Source organism: Pipistrellus hanaki (assembly GCF_964339955.1).
Source record: "Pipistrellus hanaki genome assembly, chromosome: 9".
Taxonomy (NCBI): Eukaryota; Metazoa; Chordata; class Mammalia; order Chiroptera; family Vespertilionidae; genus Pipistrellus; species Pipistrellus hanaki.
In genome coordinates, this window is record NC_140511.1 from 75,905,477 (window position 1) to 75,920,688 (window position 15,212).

A 15,212-nucleotide genomic window follows, 5' to 3' on the forward strand; every position below is an offset into this window, starting at 1 on the left:
CGTACTACCCAGACGGGCACATCGCAACCCCCCCCAGCGTTCACTGAGGGCCGGGAAGCAGGGGCCCGGGCAGGCTTGGGGCTTCCTTCCCTGGGGGGAGTGTGGCCTGGCAGCCCCATCCCGTCCGCTGTGCCCACGTGGATGGCAGGACTCGGAGGGGCTCCTAGTCCCCAGCACGGTCTTGATGGGCACAGCCGCCCGGGTTGGCACACACAGGTCGGAGGGTGGCAGAGACTGGCCAGGCACAGCCCCAAAGCCCAGCTATTGAACCTGCAAAACCTATTTGTGTAACATTAAAACATGGGGCCTCCTTCTCAAAAGTTGTTTGTAGTTTCAGGATGGCAGCAGCCGAGACGAAGCCAAGCCTGGGGCCCCTCATGGCTGCGGCCGTGACGCCGGCCCTGCCCGCTGGCCTTTGCCCTCCCCCGCGGGAGCCTGGTGAAGCGAGACGCCAGCGCCCAGGAGGGCAGAGGCTGCCCAGGGCAGGGCCAAGCGAAGGTCAGAGTTCACTCCGTGGGGACACTCCCCGCTAATGCACACCTGGCACCCAAGAATGGCGGTGATCTTAAAAAAAAAAAAAAAGGGTTTATAAACATGTCCTCCACCGTACAGAGTCTCCCTGGCCCTGCCCACCCACTCCCTGTCCACATCTCTCACGCTGTTTAAAAATCCCAACTATATTTTATTTTTTAAATCATAAAATATATTTTTTTCTTTGTTCATATTTAAAACTATGTACAGGGGCGCGGAGGCCGGGCGGCCGGCCGAGGTCAGGAGGAGTCCGTGCAGGGGGACGGCGGGGGCGGGAAGAGGTGGAAGTAGCTCCTCTCCGTGGCAGGCGAGGGCGGGCAGCTGTCCTCCGCCGACAGGTACTGGCTGTGGGGCGTGGGCGGGGGCGGGTAGGGGTCAGAGTCCGAGTTCAGGTCCAGGTAGTACTTGCTGGCCTTCCAGCGGCTGGCGCTGTAGTCGCTGTCGCACACGTCGGTGCTGCAGGGCGTCGTCGGGGGCGCTATGCCGCGGATGATGTAGGGCCTGGGCGGGACAAAGGAAGGCGAGTGGGACGTGATCTGAGGACCCGATGGGCACGGGGGGACCCCCGGCCATGTGGCCCCTGCACCTCCACATCCCCCGCTCTGAGTAGGTGTGCCTCCGCCTCCCTCCCCAGCGGGGCTCCCGGGCCCGGCCCCCCGGCAGCACTGCAGCCCAGGCCACAGCCACCTTCACGGAGAACGAGGCCGGCAGAGCCTACCAGGCTGACCTCGGGTAACTGACTGAACCTCTCTCAGCTTCCGCTCCTCGCGGATCAAACGGAGAGAGCAAAGCAGCACCCATCTCAAACGCGACGTGAGAAGGTGAAATGAGATTCTGCATAGAAAATGCTCGACAACCATTCCCCCTCCTATGCGGTCGCTCTGGCTTGGACCGGTCCCATCTTGAGGTAAAGAAACCTGCCCCCAGAGGTGCCACCCAGCTGTCCTCCTGGAGGGCATGGCCACCCAGGCGCGGCCTGCACGCTGAGCCCTGGGTCGGGCTGCCCCGTGGCCCGAGTGTGGGGCTGGGACCCTGGTGTGTGTCTGAGCCCCAGTTCCAGGCCACAGGGGGCTCCCAAGGGGCTCCCAGGGGCAGGAAGGAGGAGCCAGCACCCAAGGGCCAGCGAAGGGTGCCTGGTGCCGAGGAAAGTGTAGCAGGAGGATTCGCCTCACGGGACCCCGAGGGCAGAAAGGGACCCCGACAAACAGTGGGAAGGGAAGAGGTGTCAGAGGTGACACCCAAATGCGGGCAGAACACGGCATGGGGGGGATTCCAGAGACTGAGGGGCAGTGGCCTAGGAGGCTGCAGGGGACAGACCCTGACTGAGGCGCTGGGGAGCCACTGCGGGTCCTGGAACAAGACAGTGACCAGCAAAGAGGTGTCTCTCTCCAGAGACTGGTATCGCCCCTGCTCGGCCCGGAGTTCCCGAAACGGCCACTAGGTGGCAGAGGACGCCTGGGTCAGTCTCCACTGTGCCTGTGACTCAGTGGAGGAGGGGCCTCCAACACAGCAGAGCTTCTGCCTGCACCTGGGCGGCCTGGGGATGTGCCAGAGCCCACCCCACCCACCCCATCAGGAAGCTCACTTGGGGTGAGGGGCCCAGTGCACCTGGAGCCCAGCTGGCCGAGACCATCACCCCACCCCAGGCCGTGACTGGCCCCTGGACACAGACCAGCACACCGGATCCCACTTCTCAACATCCTCAAGTGCCCCTTTTCCCACCAAGGGAGATGGGGTCTGTGACCCCAGTGTAGACTCCGTGGAGGATGATAGTGGGGGGCAAAGTGGAGCCACCCCCGCACTCATACATGTGATCCCCGACGTCCCTCCCAGGGTCCCACAGCCAGACCCCGTCAGTCAGACCACGGAGCCGGAAGCTCGGGCGGTGGGACCAGCCATGCCAAGGTCGGACTGAGTGGGAGCATTCTCCCGGGCCCCATCTGCCTGTCCCGGCTTCAGAGCCGCTCGGAACGTGGGGCCCAGCGGGTTTCTGGCCTCACCCCGCAGGCCCGGTCCTCTGCTGTGGAGGGCGGCCCGGTGAGGAGGAGAGTGGGAGGCAGGACTGGGTGCCTCGTGTGCTCCTGACCACCCCGGACCTCTCCCAGGTTCTTCCTCCGAGGAGACGCCCGCAGGGGCTGTGCCGGACCGCGTACCTGTAGGGCCTGGCGGGGGCGGGAATGTTTGAAGAGTAGAACACGTCCACGTTGTACAGGGAGGGGTCCGTGGCGGGGGACGGCGGGGGGTTCAGGATCTGCGGAGAGCCAAGCGGGGGTCACAGGGGCCGGTGCAGCTGGTGACCCTCCACCCGCCGCCGGGTTTCCTGGAGCAGGAGGTGCGGGTCCCCACTGCCCGGACCGGCGCAGCGGCCCCCACCTCCCGGGCCCCCTGGTCCGGTGAGGAACGTCCCCTGCCTGGGCCAAGGTTTCCTGGCCTCTGAAATGGGGCTCCGAAGACCTCTTCCCCAGCCAGGATCTGCCCTGACACCTGGTGGTCACCACAAGAAGGACCAGGCCCTTCCCCTGCCCTCAGAACCCAAAGCCCAGCTCCTGGCTCAATGATTGAGCATCGACCTAGGAAGCAAGAGGTTGCCAGTTCGATTCCCGGTCAGGGCATATGCTTGGTTCCCTAGGGGGCATGCAGGAGGCAGCCGATCAACAATGTTTCTCTCTGCCAAAACCGGTTTGGCTCAGTGGATAGAGCGCCAGCCTGCAGACTCAAGGGTCCCAGGTTCGATTCCAGTTAAGAGCATGTACCTTGGTTGCGGGCACATCCCCAGTAGGGAGTGTGCAGGAGGCAGCTGATCAATGTTTCTCTCTCATTGACTTTTCTTTTTTTTTCCTTTTTCTTTTTTTAAATATATTTTATTGATTTTTTACAGAGAGGAGGAGAGAGGGATAGAGAACTAGAAACGTGAGAGCTAGGCTAAACATGAGAGATTTGGTCCACTGATTCTGAAAGAAATGGAGTCACAAGAAATTCACCAGGAAATTCAGGAATTGGGTTGTTATGATGACGTTCCAGAAGATGATGACATGATTGCCATTGAATAAATGAGTAAATTCTTGATACTGTAGGATTCGCAGTTTGTCTGGTTTGTGTGTTGACAACTACCATACTACCCTACCGTATACAGGTCATAAATTTCCTTTATTTTCATTTAACAATAAATGTGTACCGTATTCTTCTTCATGGGAAAAATAAGACATCCCCTGAAAATAAGACCTAGCGCATTTTTGGGAGCAAAAATTAATATAAGACACTGTCTTATTTTCGGGGAAACAGGGTGGACAGACAGAGTGCAGAAGAGAGACTGCGCCCGGACAGTGAAATGCCTACCAGCAGCCTAGGAGGTGGGGTGATTTGTGTGTGGTTCCCAGATTACCCCCAATAAAGGAGGCGTGCCCTTTTCTAGACGCAAGGCAGTGTTACTGAAGAGGGGAGGAGGGAGAACTCCCTGTGGTGGACCAGCTCATTGGTCCGGGAATCCCGAGGTCCCAGCCAGCCCGGCCTCCCCGCCCACTCACCGGCGGGTACAGCGTGGCCTTGGTGCTGGAGGAGCTGCTGGACGAGGCCCCGGTGACGTGGTTCCGGTCGTAGAGGGGCACCCCGCCCCGGCCCCCCATCAGGCTCACGGAGCTCATCATGGACTTGCCGCAGGAGATGCCTGCGGCGGGAGGGGACAGGGCAGGGCAGGCCAGGGCACCCACAGACACAGCGGCCCTCCCCAGCTCCGGCCGCCACCAGACCCAGGTCCAGGAGAGCGCGCCCGCCCCGCCCAGGCCCGCTGCCCACCGCCAGTGCGAGCCTCATCTGTAAAACGGGGGGACCCACAGACATCCCCCCCCCCAGGGGCAACTGTGGGCCTGGGGAGTGGACTCCGAGGGCCTCAGGAGAGGGTCCCTGGCACAGAGAGAGCCCCGATCTCCGGGGACTGCTGCTAGGGTGACCAAGCCGCTCCCTTGGGCCTCCCAGAGCTCTGGAGAAACCCCTGACCACCCCCACCCCCACCCCCACCCCCAAGCAGAACTGGGCCTCAGCTGCACACAGACGTCTGGGCAGGGGGACAGGACAGGAAGGAGGGCCCCACGGCCGGGCAGGCACTGAGGAAGCCCCAGGTGGCCCTGGAGATGACCTCAGTGACCCTCTCGGGGCTGAGCACCGACGGATCCCACCTTCCTGGCCACACCGGGATGTGAACCGTGTGCCCCAGCCTGGCAGTGCCCCCTGGGAACCCACACCTGTGGCCTCTCAGCTCCCTGCGGCTGGTGGGCTACACCTCACTGTGCTTTTAACTGCAGCCACAGCCCTAACTGCGCTCAGGACAAAACTGCTGCTTGCTATATACCCAGTGAGCCCTTCGATTCTAGAGAGAAGCAAAGCACACACACACACACACACACACACACACACACACACACACCTCGCCGCCCCGCTGTCCCCAAACACTCAAGACATGCTCCAGCTGAAACCGGTTTGGCTCAGTGGACAGAGTGTCGGTCTGCGGACTGAAGGGTCCCGGGTTCGATTCCAGTCAAGGGCATGTACATTGGTGGGGGGGGGGTGCAGGAAGCAGCTGGTTAATAATTCTCTCTCATCGACGTTTCTAACTCTCTATCCCTTTCCCTTCCTCTCTATAAAAAAATCAATAAAATATATTTAAAAAAAGAAAAAGAAGAAGAAGACATGCTCCACAAGAGCACTAACAGCCTGGGCTGGGTATCTCAGTGGTCAGAGCGTGGTCCGGATGCGCCAAGATGGCCAGTTCAATCCCAGGTCAGGGCACATACAAGAATCAACGAATGGATGCATAAATACATGGAACAACAAACTGATGCTTCTCTCCCAGTTCCTCTCAAAAATGAAAAAAGATCAGTAAAAATTATTTATTTTTTTAAAAATATATTTTATTGATTTTTTTACAGAGAGGAAGAGAGATAGAGAGCTAGAAACGTCGATGAGAAACATCGACCAGCTGCCTCCTGCACACCCCCTACCGGGGATGTGCTCGCAACCAATGTACATGCCCTTGACCGGAATCGAACCTGGGGCCTTTCAGTCCGCAGACCGACGCTCTACCACTGAGCCAAACCAGTTTGGGCAGTAAAAGTTATTTTTTTAAAAAGGACTATGGAAGGTCACATCCAAAGAGCGTGCCCACCCCTCCAAGGCCAAAGGACGGGCCGTAGCTGGGCAGCCTCTGCACTGAGGGCTCTGATGCCAAGCAGCTCAGCAGGGGAGCCCGAGAGCTGTGATCGACTAGCGATGTCTGCCACACTCCTGCCGTGGGGCATGGCGGCAGCCTTCCTGACCCACTCGCCCACATCCTGCCCAGACCATGCCCCCCTCTGCCCAGGGCCCTGCCCGCCTCAGCTCCTCACCTGGGAAGGGCCCGTGCTGGGAGGCGCCCGGGGCTATGAAGTTGAGGGGCACGTGGGGGGTCCCGCTGACGTACTCGTGCGGGAAGGGCCCGCTGGCCCCTGTGTAGCGCTGGCACACCACCCGCTGGCAGACGAAGTAGACGCCGCCCATGACGAAGAGCGAGAGGATGATGCCGATGACGGGCCCGATGGCGCTGCTGTGGGCCGGGCCGTCGTCCAGGGGCGGCTTGTTGATCTCTGCCAGGGGACAGGCAGGAAGAGGGGGTCAGCGCTGACTGCAAAGGAGCGGGCTCCCCTGGGGGTGGACACCGTGGGCCCTGGAGGAACTGGTCCTGCCTGCGGCCAGCGCTCACGGCCGGAGGGCCGGAAGGAGGGGATGCTGGGGTGCTGGGGCCGGGGAGCCATGCTAACCTCAGTACCACCCACCCCCTGCCCCCTCGGCCTGCCTGGAGCAACCTCCTCCCCCTCTTCTCTCTCCTCCTCCTCCTCTTCCTCCACTTGACTAAGCTCTATGTATACCCCAAGAGCCCCTTAACAGTGACTCCCCACAGCAGCCTCATGCCCACCCCGCTTTGTCCGAGGTTCTCGGTGACGGCTGGAAGTACACAGTCGCTCCCATGAGTCATGAGCTGGGCCAGGAGGCCCGTGGGGCTGGTTCCAGGACTGACCGCCAGGCAGCGGGCATGGGACAAGCAGAAGGAACCCAGTGTCTCCTAGCCCTGTGGTCGGCAAACTGCGGCTCACAAGCCACATGCGGCTCTTTGGCCTCTGGAGTGTGGCTCTTCCACAAAACACCACGTGTAAGTGTAAACAACTGGGCTCTCAAAAGAAATGTCAATCGTTGTCCTGTTGATATCTGGCTCTGTGGACTAATGAGTTTGCCGACCACTGTCCCGGCCCATCTAGCAGTGGACTTCGCCTGTGCAGAGGGGGTGGGCTCACAGGTGTGCCAGGGGCCCAGGGAAATCCCGTGGCAGGGCCCGGACACAGGGGCCGCAGCCCAGCCCGCCATGCCAGGAGCCGGCTCGGGCTGCCGAGGTGCGCGCAGGGGTCCTCGGAGCGTGTGAGCTGGGGGGAGGTGCTCCTTGGGCTTCTGAGCCCTGGGGGCCTGGGACGCTCGCTGTCTTTGATTCAGACAGAACAGGAGCTGGAGTCTGGGCTCTAGACTCAACATGGGCACAGCTCTGGCGAGGGGAAGCCTGCTGCTGCCTCACTGATGCCACAGGCAGAGGTGCCCGGGCAGGAGCGGGACAGTTTGCACTCAGGCCGAACCCGGCACCTGCACATGCCTTCTCCCGAGGGGGCCTGCCCCTGCGCCTCTCCCGGCAGGAACACCCCCAGCTCACGGTCTCCCTCTCCCCTCTGCTCAGCTGCCCCACCTCCTCCGCTCCAGGAAGGCGCCCCTGCCTGCTGGCAAGGCCCAGGACTCGCGACCTCGCTGCCCCCAGTCCGCTTCTCCCTTCTGGACCCCAACGCCGAGGCGGAGCCTCAGCACCGGGGGGGACCCGCTCACCACACATGAGCTCGTCGGAGCCGTCGATGCAGTCGGGGAAGGAGTCGCACTGCTGCTTGATGAGGATGCACTGGCCGCTGGCGCAGCGGAACTGGTTGGGCAGGCAGAGGGCTGCGGGAGGGAAGCTCGCACTCAGAGAGGGCAGAGGGCGCGGCGTGGCTCCCTGCCCCGCCGCCCGGGACCCCACGGAGAGCTGGGCTCCAAGTGTAGAGGGACACACGGGTAGGGAGATGGCAGACCCGGCCCTCACCCTCCCCTCGACGACCCTTGTCCCAAAGCTCCTGCAAGGCTGGGCTCAGGACCGGCAGGGAAGAGACGGTACTGATCAGGCTCCTTCCACGGCCCCAACAGCACAGGGACTACCCAGTCCCCACCCCAAGGCTCTCCCAGGGCACAGGAGGTGAGCCAGCTAGAGGATCGCCCACGAGCAGCTTTGGCTCCCTGGAGCAGGTGTAGCGGGGGGGGGGGATGGAGGGACAGGTGATGTCTCAGCAGAGCTCAACTGTGAAGGCAAAGGCATCCGCACATTGACCAACATGGCTCACAGCCTCTCGGGGGGAGGAAGAGAGAGGCTGGGTACCAACTGCTGCTGCCGCCCCCTCCTGCACCCGAATGCTGCCAGGGAAGGAGCTGGAGCCCCCCAGGAGGGCAGCTGCCCAGGGGCTCAGCCGTCGGCACACATGCTATCCGAACTCCTACCTGCCCTGCCCAGGAGCCCGAGAACCACTTGGGAGGGAGGCTTGGGAACAGAGGGGGCGCCCGGAGCTGGCACCGGGGCTGGCTGTGAGGTAGCATGTGCACCGGAAGACACGTTTACAATGGGAAGGGGCGGGGATGGCTCCTCACGGGGCCCGCCGTCCCCGTGATCGAGGCCGAACACAGTGCTGGGTGGGAGGGTGCAGCTGGCTCAGTACTTAGTCACTGGGGCCACCGGTCTCTATTCAGCTGCTCGATGTCGCTGTCCTAGCACCAGACCGAAACCAATGAGCCTGCTGGGTCCCAATGAGCCAGGTGTGGTCTGGAGTTAGCCCCCAGGCCAGGGTGCCCGTCCCTGGCCTACAGCCTCCACCACAGTCCCAAAGCTGGACAGACTTCAGGCGACCCGACAGAAACATCTAGGCCCATGGTCGGCAAGCCTCGGCTCGCGAGCCACGTGCGGCTCTTTGGCCCCTGGAGTGTGGCTCTTCCACAAAATACCATGACCTGGGCGAGTCTGTTGAAGAAGGGGCGTTAGAAGAAGTTTAAGTTTAAAAAATGTGGCTCTCCAAAGATATGTCCATCGTTGTCCTGTTGACGTTTGGCTCTGTGGACTACTGAGTTTGCAGACCACGGCTCTAGGGAAATGATGCTCATCACGCACAGGGGCGGCAGGCTGTGTGACCAGATGGCACCCGCGTTATCACCGACTGGACCCTCGGCTACGGGGGCGGCAGTAAGAGCGGCCCTTTAAGAGCTCAGGGACAGTCCTGGGGCCGAGGTGTGAATGACATGTGACAGGCACCTCCACGAAGGTCCTTGTTAAAAGGAAAACTCCCAGGGGAAACAGGTGTTTCCCTGTCAAGGTCTAAAGGAAGAGCCTGCTGGTCACAGTGGATCTGGACTGACGAAGCCCGTCTCTTTGTCACTCCCACTTCGATGGGCTGCTAGAAACTACTCAGGGGTGAGTGTCACCCCACACGCAGTCAGAGGCGGCCAGCCCCGTCCTGTGGGTGGGGTTTCCCCAGGTGTGAACCACCAATGTCCAGCTACTGGACGTGTCGTGGCTTCTGTAAAACTGTTGACGGAAGGAAGGAAGGCGGGATTGATGCTTCCGCTCCGCCTTCGAGTCAGACTGCTTGACAGGACAGGATGGGGGCAGATGGCAAGGGTGTCCACATGTGGCCTAGAAAGTAACTTCTTTCCCTCCCAAGCCGAGGAGGGCCTGGTGATTTCTCTCCTGGCAAAGATTTCTCTCCTCGCCACCCTTGTGGCCAGTCGGAGACCTAGGAGAGGGTGGGACAAATGGCTTCGGGGGAATTCCACGGCTCCAGAAGGAGGGGGATAGAGCAGAGTCTGGGTAGGGCCAAACTGGGGAGAGGCCAGATTGGGGTGGGAGGGGGGCCAAGGAGCAGGGCCTTGGTGGATGGGGATTGGGTAGGGACCGCCGGGGCGGGGCCTCACCATCACAGTCTGCCTCATCTGAGCGGTCCTGACAGTCAGCCTCACCGTCACAGCGCAGTCTCAGGTCCACGCACTGGCCCCGCGCGCAGGGGAACTGGGCGGCCGAGCACACCGGGCAGCCCTCCTCGTCGCTCTGGTCGTCGCACTCCGGGAAGCCGTCGCAGCGCCAGGCCGCAGGGATGCAGTCGATGTCCCCTGTTGCACAGGTGAACTGGTCCGGGGAGCACGTGGGAGGCTCTGGAGGGGTGAGGAGACAGAAAAAATATGCAAATTAGCCCACCATATTTGTTGGGTTAATTTGCATACCAACTCCTGATTGGCTGGTAGGTGTCATGAAGGCATGGTAAATTTGCATATTTTATTTTATTTTATTTTCTTCTGTCTCCCCAGTCTCGCCATCACACGCAGCCCCACCCAGTGCAATTGGTCTCCATTGTGGGTGTGTCCTGGGTGCTGTCCCAGACCCCATGTAGAAGACGGTGATAAATGTGAGCCAACAGACATGAACTTTCTTGGTGTTTTTTTCTTATTCCAGAGGGAAACAGGGCTGGGCTGCAGGCAGGCAGAGAGGAGGGGGCACTGGGAGCTTCTCAGCCCAGGGCACCCCATTTTCCAGGGCTCCCATCCCCATCCCTCCTCTCCTTTGTAAGGAAAAATTGCAGAAAACTAACTGGACGTTGGCCAGAATTTCATCTTAATGTTTAACTAGAGTCCTCAATGCCCTTGACACCTCAGGGGAAAGTATTCATTTCGCCCAGAAACAACGCATGTGAGCCTTTTGTCATTTGGTGCCCGTGTGCCTCCCACGTAAGGTTCTCACAGAGCTGAACAGGACCTGAGGCAGGGAAGGGGACCTGAACAAACTCAAAAAGAAGCCTGGCTGTCCCCCCTAGGCCCACCCACACAGAACACGGAACATGCCACAGGAGTCAGGGTGCAAAGGAGCCAGTGGCGGATGTCTGCATGCTGAGCCACCAACAAAGACCACACACAGGAGGTGGGATCCAAGGGACCCGACAGCAGCAGATGGCACGTTCTTCTCAAGCTCACGTGCAACATTTGTCAAGACACAGGCTGAACCATGAAGCACACCTGAACTAAACTAAAAGGACAGAAATCCTACAATGTCTGCTCTCAGATGACAGTGGGATTAAACTGGAAATTCATAGCAGAAAGAGAGCTGGAAAATCCCCAATTATTAGGAAATTACCCACACTTCTAAAAACCACATGGATCAGAGAAGAAGCCATAGAAGAAATTTAAAAATATTTGAACTGAAAATGAAAATTATGAAAATTTGTGGCTGCAGCAAAAGCAATGCTTAGAGGGAAACTCATAGCCCTGAATGCATATGTTAGAAAAGAGAGGACGACAAAGAGACAGTCTGCTTTGGAGACTGAATGCCACAGAGACTATCTATACTAGTAAAAGAAAAATATGCAAATTGCCCATGCTTCTGTGACACCCACCAGCGAATCAGGAGTGAGTATGCAAATTAACCCAACAAATATGGTGGGTTAATTTACATATACAGGCATGGAGCAGCTGGGCAGGGTGGGATGGCTGCTATGAGGGGAAGGGCTGGAGGGGCAGAGGGAGCTATAGGAGCAGCACTCCGGCCAGAGCGGAGAAGACAGAAGGCTCCAGCCGGAGCCAAGACCTGGGTCCTGGGTGCCAGAGGAGAACAGATGCCTGCAACCAGGGGAAGAAAGGCCTATTGCACGAATCTTGGTGCAACGGGCCTCTAATGATTTTAATAAAAGAATGCAGGGCAGCAACCAATGGTTAGAGAAGTGGGTCCCAACAGAAAGTACTGAGGTCATATCTACCACCACAGGTCAGCAGGTTCTGCAGGAGCACGAGGTGGACTGGGCATGAGCACCGTGGTGTCCCATCACCCTTGGCAATGCAGATGTGGGAGCAGCCGCCGTTGTCCCGGGCACACGGGTGGGCCGCTGCAGAGACAAAAAGGGAGGAGGTCAAGTTCTGCCTCCCACCTCAGGACTGCAGCCCGGAGGGTGGAGGGGATGCGGGCCAGGTGAGAACTCAGAAGAACTGGTACTCTCGCTGGCCAGCTCCTACAGGTCCTCTCACGTAACTCCCAGTAGGTTAGGTTGCTTCCGGAGTTGTGTCTAGTGACACTGCGCTTGGCAGATGAGGAAATGCAGGCCAAAAGCAGTTACCAAACTTACCCAACACCACAGCCCAGCACATCTTCCCCAGCTCGCACTGTGCCTACAATGGTCACGCTACTCCGCCCACCTGTCTGTCTCCCATGGTGTAGTGGGCTGAGTGGTGGCCCCCCAAAAAGGGCATGTCCACCTAATACCCGGAACCTGTGAGTAGGGCCTTATTTGGGAAAACGATCTTTGCAAATAGAATCAAGTTAAGAATCTGGAGTTGAGGTTATTCTGAATTATCTCGGTAGACCTGAGTCTAGCGATAAGTTTCCTTATGAGAGACGACAGAGGGGTGAAGGGACAGACACCGGGAGAAGGCCGTGCAATGGCAGAGGCAGAGACTGGAACGGTGTGGCCACAAGGAAAGCCTGCAGCCACCAGGAACCAGAGGGGCAGAGAACCATCTCAGGGCCTGGAGAGGGAGCTGACCCCACAGACACCCTGATCCCAAATTTCTGGCCTCCAGAACTACGGGAGGCCGCCTGTCTGTTGCGTTAAGTCACCGGTTTGTGGTGATTTATTACAGGGTCTGCAGGACAGGGGAGCTAAGGTAGCAGGTGCTGACCCTCTGGGGAGCGAGCATATTTCAATTCAACTAAAAATGCATCCACACCCAACCCAGAGGGAGAAGCCTGGGGCGGGGGGTGTGGTTGACCTCCCTCGGGTGAGAAGAAATGACAGCCCCCGCAGTCAACACACAAGAGACAGATTCCCTGTGTCAGAGGTCACATCCTGGCTCCAGCTCCGGCTCCAGCTCCGAGGCTCTGAGGCTCCCAGCAGGGAGTCAAGACCTCACTCGGACCCGGCTTTGTACTTCACACTTAACCCTAATGGACGTGGTGGCCAACTTGGAGGTGAGCGACAGACAAGCCCAGGAGCTAAATCAGGAGCTCTGGCCTCAAATCCAGGCCCCATCGTGCTCATTAGCCAACTGACCAGGGGGCGATGACACCCTTTCTGAGCCCCGCTTTCCTTAGAGGCACAGAAGTACTAGCTACTGTGAAATGCAGGTGAGGCAATGACGCAGCGAGCACAGGGCCTGGGATACAGGACAGACACCACGTGGCAGGGAGGGGTCCGAGGGCAGAAGCTCTAGAGGGACACCTGAGCTGAGTGAAGAATTAGTGGGAGCTGTTCAGATGGAGAAGGAAAGGGGAGCAGACAGAGGGGCTCCAGAGAGCAGGCCCTTGGCCAGCGGGAGGATGAGGGCTGGGGGAAGGCTGTGAGCCGGGCATCCCCCAGGGCCTTGAAGGCGAGCACCTTGAAGGCGGCCAAACCATGGGCATCACGGGACAGAGAAAGCGGGAGCCAATCGCAAGGGAGACTTAAAGCTGGGCCGAGCCGAAACTGGTTTGGCTCAGTGGATAGAGCGTCAGCCTGTGGACCGAAGGGTCCCGGTTCGATTCCGGTCGGGGGCATGTACCCTGGTTGCCGGCACATCCCCAGTGGGGGGTATGCAAGAGGCAGCTGATCGATGATTCTCTCTCATCGATGTTTCTAGCTCTCTATCCCTCTCTCTTCCTCTCTGTAAAAAAAAATCAATAAAGTATATATATATTTTTTTTCATCCATTTTTTTGTTAAACTCCATGCTGTTTTTCTTTTCTTTTTTTTTCTTTTTTTATAATATATTTTATTGATTTTGTACAGAGAGGAAAGGAGAGAGATAGAGAGTTAGAAACATCAATGAGAGAGAGTCATCGATCAGCTGCCTCTTACACACCCCCTACTGGGGATATGCCCGCAACCAAGGTACATGCCCCTGACCGGAATCGAACCCGGGGCCCTTCAGTCCCCAAGCCGACGCTCTATCCATTGAGCCAAACCGGTTTCGGCAATAAAATATATTTTTAAAAATAAATAAATAATAAAATCTAACCACAGGCCCTTGAAAAGCAGAGCGGACTCTCCCGCTGGAGGAAGTGAGAGATTCAGACCTGTCCTTGGGGCAGGGAGCCAGCCTGAGGGCCAGAGGGAGCCTCCCGGAGCCAAGCAGGAGAACAGGGCCTCAGCACCAGCACCCCGCACAGCGGCCCAGCCTCCTCTCCGGGGTCCCTGTGCTGTGAGCCCCGGCCCACCCTTCCCGGCCACGCCCACGCCGCCGCCCGCCCCCGCGTACAGAACTCCTCCAGGCTGAGGTCCTCCACGGCGTGGATGCCGGTCAGGTGGGCCACGCGGCCCTGGACGCGCGTCCTCTTGTCGCCCGTGGTCTTCTCCACGCGCTCGATCATCTGCTGCTGGCGGTCCACCCAGTAGAGGTGCCTGCCCAGCACGGTCAGGCCCACGGGCTGCACGATGTTGGCGTCCTCCAGGGTCAGCCGGTTGGCCCCTGCACGCGGGACAAGCGCCCCTGAGCGGCGGCCGACCGTGACAGGGTGGCCCACACCTGGCCCGGGAGGGTGAGGGCAGGCCGCCGGGGTGCCTGCAGGATTGCACGCTGGGGCGGGAGCTGGGCAGATCTGAGCCCGGCCCTGGACGGCCCCTGCTCCCGCCTGCGACCGCCTTGGAATCGGGGGCACAGGCCCCGTCCTCGATCCCACCTCATCTTACGGAAGAAAAAACCCTCCACCGATCGACTCCCACTCCGCTCCAGCCCACGGGCCTCCCGGTCTGAGGCGGCCCCCCTGGGACGTGGGCACTGGGGCAGCCTGCTCGCCCTCTCTGAGCCTCATCCCCGGCCTCTGCCCTGCAGGGATCGTGAGACTCTCGATGGGACGCCACGAGACGAACGTGAACGTGAAGCCCCAGCACTGGGCCGGCTCGCACTGGGCCTGACCGCCACGCCGCCACGGTCACCGCTGACACGGGCGGCGGGCGCTCCGGGGACGGTCGGACCTGTGGCTGCGGGGGACCCGGTTCCGAGGCCGCCCGCCCGGGGCGCGCACCTGACAGGTCACAGCTCTCGATGCGCTTCAGGTCGCCGTCCACCCAGAAGAGCTTGCCCAGCGCGTTGTCCACCACGAGGGCCACGGGGCGGATGAGGCCCGTGGTGAAGAGGACCTCCCGCTCGGTGCCGTCCAGGGCCGCGCGCTCGATCTTGGCCGTGCGGTCCTGCATGTTGGTGAAGTACAGGTACCTGGAGGGGGAGAGGGCGGGGGGGCAGACAGGTGCCATCGCCTCAGTCAGGATGCAGCTTCCTGTCGTACGGGGTAGGTCCCCCTCCCACCCTGGCGTCTCCCGCTGGGACCTCAAAGTCTAGCCACACGTCCCAGGTGCCTCCCCCCGTCAGAGAGCCCGTGGGCCCATGGGGGGGGGGTGTGTGTGTGGCAATCAGGGGCCCTCGTGGAGGGAAACAGCTCTCAGGTGCAGCTGGGCCGGGAACAGCCGGCTTGTGAGGTAGTGAGCTCCCTGTGGCAGGACACATGCGAGGGAGCAGCCAGCCACCACCTGCGACGCTGTGGGGGGGATTTTCGCACGGGGATTCGAGCTTGAGGGGGAGGGCACAAAGCCT

The 15,212-nt window shown here is 59.9% G+C and overlaps 1 protein-coding gene across 3 annotated transcripts in view; it reads right to left on the minus strand.

Annotated features, from left to right (window-relative positions):
* Positions 1-661: 661 nt before the first annotated feature.
* The window catches only part of LRP5 (LDL receptor related protein 5), a 75,361-nt gene continuing 60,810 nt past the window's right edge, over positions 662-15,212 (minus strand). For 2 of the 3 annotated variants that reach the window (XM_084894526.1, XM_084894528.1), the window contains 9 exons: positions 14,647-14,837; positions 13,881-14,090; positions 11,412-11,537; positions 9,583-9,819; positions 7,423-7,533; positions 5,910-6,146; positions 4,056-4,195; positions 2,685-2,782; positions 662-1,032 (listed from right to left, as the gene is read on the minus strand). In XM_084894526.1, the coding sequence (XP_084750652.1) occupies positions 771-1,032; positions 2,685-2,782; positions 4,056-4,195; positions 5,910-6,146; positions 7,423-7,533; positions 9,583-9,819; positions 11,412-11,537; positions 13,881-14,090; positions 14,647-14,837 (1,612 nt within the window). In that variant the 3' untranslated portion in view covers positions 662-770. The remainder of the gene's footprint in view (positions 1,033-2,684; positions 2,783-4,055; positions 4,196-5,909; positions 6,147-7,422; positions 7,534-9,582; positions 9,820-11,411; positions 11,538-13,880; positions 14,091-14,646; positions 14,838-15,212) is intronic. The other variant, XM_084894527.1, reaches the window with a different exon arrangement.